Source organism: Limulus polyphemus, unplaced genomic scaffold (genome assembly GCF_000517525.1).
Source record: "Limulus polyphemus unplaced genomic scaffold, Limulus_polyphemus-2.1.2 Scaffold3778, whole genome shotgun sequence".
Taxonomy (NCBI): domain Eukaryota; kingdom Metazoa; phylum Arthropoda; class Merostomata; order Xiphosura; family Limulidae; genus Limulus; species Limulus polyphemus.
Genome location: NW_013669388.1, coordinates 16,918 through 22,516, shown reverse-complemented (window position 1 = coordinate 22,516; position 5,599 = coordinate 16,918). Strand labels below are relative to the sequence as shown.

At 32.4% G+C, this 5,599-nt stretch overlaps 1 protein-coding gene across 1 annotated transcript in view; it reads right to left on the bottom strand.

Annotated features, from left to right (window-relative positions):
- Positions 1–1,733: 1,733 nt before the first annotated feature.
- The window catches only part of LOC106470023 (rho family-interacting cell polarization regulator 1-like), a gene marked incomplete at its 5' end in the record, with an annotated part of 17,238 nt that continues 13,372 nt past the window's right edge, over positions 1,734–5,599 (bottom strand). Inside the window, 2 exons of the mRNA XM_013930544.2 lie at positions 1,734–1,876; positions 4,820–4,913. Coding sequence (XP_013785998.2) covers positions 1,803–1,876; positions 4,820–4,913 — 168 coding nt within the window. The remainder of the gene's footprint in view (positions 1,877–4,819; positions 4,914–5,599) is intronic.

The following is a 5,599-nucleotide window of genomic DNA, read 5'->3' as shown; positions in this document are numbered from 1 at the left end:
TATCGAAACCCGGTTTCTAGCATTGTAAGTCTGCAGACATATCGCTGTGCCACTGGGGGGCTTTATCTAGGCACAAATAAAAAAATTCATCATGTTTAGAGACGGGCTTAACTGTAATGCTTATATAAAAAAATAATATATGCTGTAACCATTTCTTCAATCCTTAACTATAAAGCTTAAGATTGATGGTTAAAAAGTATTTCGCCTACAGTGAACTATCATAATAAGAATGTTGTTTGATGAGGAACTTATATTTCAAGTACACATTTTGATAAACCAGTTCTCAGCATAATAAATTCTACTGGATTCCTGGTTTTTATAGAAGTAGAAGAAAATCTGGTTTCTGTGTGAAGCCTTCATCAGTGATTTTAAATTTTTATACAAAGGGCTATCTGCACATAGACGTCCTTAAGTTTAAACTGACAGAACAGAGGAAAAGCAGCCAATCAACAGCACCAACTACCATCTCTTAGGCTGCTCTTGTCTGAGTAAACAATGTGACTTGACTATCACACAATGGCCCTAAAGTGTGAAGTGCATTTTTGTGGCAATGAGACAAACCATAAACCCTCAAATTCACAAGCCAGGTACGCTACCACTATGCCATATGCACAGCCCACATCACAAGCAATGAAACAATGATGCAGTCCATAAGAGCTTCAAATTCAGTAAAGCGAACACTGTAAAAATACATCATAAAACAAGAATTATTTAAAATATATTTTTTCTCAGACTTTTATCCACCTTATAAAAGAAATTCGTTTTCACTAGTACAAGCAACTTCAAAATTCGTAAAGAAAATCAATACTTTACTACTAAGGTAAAGCACTGTATAAATAAAATACATCACAACTTCAAGTTTCTGATAGAAAAAAAAACTTTGTTTTATTATTTATAGTATATGAACTTGACATCATACAAAATTCCAGGTAAAATAAAAACGGTAATTTTCTTTACTCGCCACAACACTTGATACGATTACTCTAAAATATCAAATCTTGCCACTCCTGTTAACATTCAAAATTCAAGCTAAAATTCAAGTAGTGATTATACACTGTTGTACGTATTTCAAATGGTGATTACTACAAGTAATAACCATAAGAAAATAAATTAAGTGCACTACTAAAAGCAATAATATTAATACATAAATAATAATGCTTATTTGAACTGTTAAAATATGGCTAATGCATACATCAACATATCAAAATTTACAGAAAAATGTTTAATAGTACACAAAGCTTAAAGATCTCTTTTCAAACTTGTTTGCACGTATTTTATTTTTGATACATATTTCTGCCATATTTTGATCAGCTTGTCAAAATTAGCATCTACACCATATAAAACACTAAATTTTATATACATATTATTTAAAAAAATTCTTCTATATTTTGCTTCAAGATAAACCTTTGGTTTCCTATACAATATCAATATCTTATTTCAAGAGAAATTCAATAAAGTGAACATTGTGTTTAACATATAATACAGCAAGTGTAAATTTTCTCTACAATATATCACAATAATGCTGCTTTGGTTTCACCATAAACTCAAGCATGTTTTTATACAGTCGAAGCATGAGCAAGTTTAGATGCTTACTGAAGTTCGGTGCGTAGGCTAGTCAGATTTATGCTCATACATGCATTTCAACTTTACATGTATGCACTTTTATGAAACTTGAGCATAAAACAGATGACTTGGTTTCTATTCAGTCAGGCCATGGTCTTCTTTTATTCTGTTATATATATATATAATATGTCAGGATTAATAAATGGTATCTATATCATCCACAATAACTATCGTAAGTATCACTTGATACCGAATCCTTGAAAACCATTTGTGAACAACTGAGACTCTTCATAAGCTCGTTTTCCTTCTTCACCTGAAAGATAATTACTTCTATTACACTGAACATTGTACATTAGAAAATAATTGACAGGTCATTAGAAGCCATATCAAACAGTACAAGACAATGACATATTTAACATGCAATAAGTTAGAGAGTATGTCAAACACTATGTAAAAATGCAGTTAAGTCATTAGAATTTGGGTCAAATATGTAAAAAACAAATACCAGTCGTTACTAAAAAATGTTAAACATATTAAGCACAGTGCAAACTAATTAATCATTAGAACAAATGTTAAAACAATGTAAATTCTTTAAATAAAGTACTGTTAATTATAAGTATAGCATAGTTAATAATGATGGTTTATGAAGCACTGTACAAGTCAATCATTACAATACGTGTTTAATGTTCCAAGCATGAGTTACTTAGAACCTCTGGTCTACTGTACGGTATAAATATGAAGTGAAGCCTTGATATAATCTGGTAGTCAGGATTCATGTCTCTCCCAGGACCACGTTACTGGTGAGGCTCATTATAGTGCTGTCCTGTCAAACTGCCACATAAAGTGGGCCCACATTACAGCAATGTTCTGTCAAACTGCCACATAAGGTGGGCCCACATTACAGTAATGTCCTGTCAAACTGCCACATAAGGTGGGCCCACATTACAGCGATGTCCTGTCAAACTGCCACATAAGGTGGGCCCACATAACAGTAATGTCCTGTCAAACTGCCACATAAGGTGTGCCTACATTACAGTAATGTCCTGTCAAACTGCCACATAAGGTGTGCCTACATTACAGTAATGTCCTGTCAAACTGCCACATAAGGTGTGCCTACATTACAGTAATGTCCTGTCAAACTGCCACATAAGGTGGGCCTACATTACAGTGATGTCCTGTCAAACTGCCACATAAGGTGTGCCTACATTACAGTGATGTCCTGTCAAACTGCCACATACGGTGGGCCCACATTACAGCAATTTCCAGTGAATGCCCAAACTGCCAGAAACCATGAGAAAACCATCACAACTTATCTTCTTTTAACCAGCCAAATAGCATTGATTCAATGATGCCATGTTTTTTTGAGATGGATGCCTGGTTAGCCCCTTTCTTTATCTCATCTATGATGGTGAGATTTTTGGTGATAGTGTATGATTTTCTCTTCTTGCAATTGACATTAATAGCGGACCTGATGATAGTATTGTTTAAATTGTACAAGTACTAATGTTTTGTAGTTGTTTGGGTGCCTCATTTATGAGGGGCTAAGTGGCAGTCATTGAGAATAACCAAATTTCATTGGTTAACTTGCTTAATTAAGATGGGGAAACTTCATTGGTCAGCTACTAAATTATTGTAACTAAGTAAATACCCTCAATTCAAACTGATTAATTAACTTTTAGCTAGGCCTGGAATTTTGGGGTCCACGAGAGATCTACATTATACCGAGACCAGCTCTATAGTGATTCACATTATAATGAGGCTACACTGTGTTTACAATTGTTTTCAGTTAATAAACTAAATCCAGAATTGTAATTTTGTGGTCAATTATTCTAAAGTACTGTTAATGGTAAATGGATTTAAATTAAAAATTCTGAAAAATAATTTTAGAAGATTTCATAACTGATTTTGAGATTGAGTAGCTTTTATAAAGACAAGATAATTCATGCTCAGTATCTTGGTAATTTGTTGGATTACAGTGGAATTCTTGTTATTCTAATGCTCTATTATGATTGTTTTGTACTTCTTCTCTCAGGTGATTTACTTACTTGTAATATTTATATTAAACTTAAAAAAGAAACAGCTAAACAGCTCTTAATTTTCATTAATTACCTTAAAGTTGACCTATATAAATACAAACACTAATATTAGCAGGAAATGTGAGATCTTGGTGAAACTAATAAATCAGGCAATTTCGATAATGTTTGATTAAAAAAACAGGAAATCGTATGGATCTATAAAGTAATACACTTTCGTTTATAAAACTTTTGTTCAAAAAATTGAAGTTAGGGAACATCTAGATTAGTGACGATGTACATCTGTTTGAAATTGTACGAGTTTCAAATCTTTGGTTGCTGTATAAATTATAATGTTAGGAAATGAGAAGTTGGACCTCATTCAACTACTGCGATGAAAGAGTTACAGCTGTTTTTGTTAATATATATAAAAAAAAATAGTATTGAGACAAAATGCAATGGTTCTGTTTGTTTATTGCAAAGCTAATAAGGCAGCTGTCAAGAGCACCCATCCTCAACTCTTGAGTTACTTTTTACCAGTTGTTTCAATCCCATAATTTGCAGATTGCATGTTGAGTGCCCTTACCACCAGGCCAAACTAGTTCCATTATAAATTGTCTATAATAACTATAAAAGAATACCACGAGACTTCCTCACTCATGAAAACTTGGCGTATGTCTAGACAAAGGAGCACAAACAAGCAGCACAGACTTACTGAATAAAGAGTTTTGTTTTGTTGTTGTTTATCATAAAAGTGTTCTAATTGAAACATTTTAACATTTTTATTGGAATATTTTTTAAGGATTACAATCTTTATGAAAGGTAAAATACCCAGAATCTTGAAACATTTTAACATTTTTATTGGAATGTTTTTTAAGGATTACAATCTTTATGAAAGGTAAAATACCCAGAATCTTGAAACATTTTAACATTTTTATTGGAATGTTTTTTAATGATTACAATCTTTATGAAAGGTAAAATACCCAGAATCTTGAAACATTTTAACATTTTTATTGGAATGTTTTTAAGGATTACAATTTTTATGAAAGGTAAAATACCCAGAATCATGAAACATTTTATTATTTATATTCTACTCAATAAAAGTGAAAAATTCTATTAATTTACTAAAAAAGTGCTTTACAAGGTATCATGTTACATTCTTAACTTGCAATGAAACAGCTTTAACATGTTACCGAGTTGTGTAAATGTTCTCATATACAACTTATAAGTTAACGAAGACTTACCAAACTTGAAGAGTGTGTTTTTTGCTTCATGCCGAACAAGAGAGTTCTCATCAGCATGTGACAGGTATGCCAGCAACTCAGTACATTCAAAAGCCTAAAACAAAACATTTTATAGTTAAAGAAAGTTACTAGTTTCTGTGATAAGTCATCTATTTACGAACTTAACATTAAACATTGTTTTAAAGATCGCAGGAACAGACTAATGTTGATAAAGCATGGAATTTTAAAGAAAATCTTTATATAAAAATTAAGATCATACGTGACATAGAAAAGGTGTGGCTAATGACTAAGAAACGTAAACGATTTTATGGTTCTCATTGGATAAAATTTTTAGTTTTTCCCTAACTCTTGGTTCCGAAAGCTTTCAGTTAATCATTCAAAAGAAGTGAGAAAACTCACCTATAACAAATTTAAAACAAAAACGATTTAACCATCAATACAGACAGCACAAAAACATTAAGCCAGAATGCTGCTCGAGTTGTTCTCTACTGTCAAAAACATGTCACATTATAACACCTCCATGGCTGAAAGGGCAAGCATGTTTGGCAAGATGGGGATTTGAACCTGCAACCCTCACATTGCAAGTTAAGCACCCTAACCACCTGGCCAATTCAGAAGAAAAGTGAAAGTAAAGACTGAACTCAAGGTTTTCACAGATGAACAAATGACCCAAGAAAACACTGAAAACTTTGTATGTTGTTGAACTCAAGGTTTTCACAGATGATCCAAGAAAGCACTGAAAACTTTGTATGGAGGAGTTGTTGAACTCAAGGTTTTCAC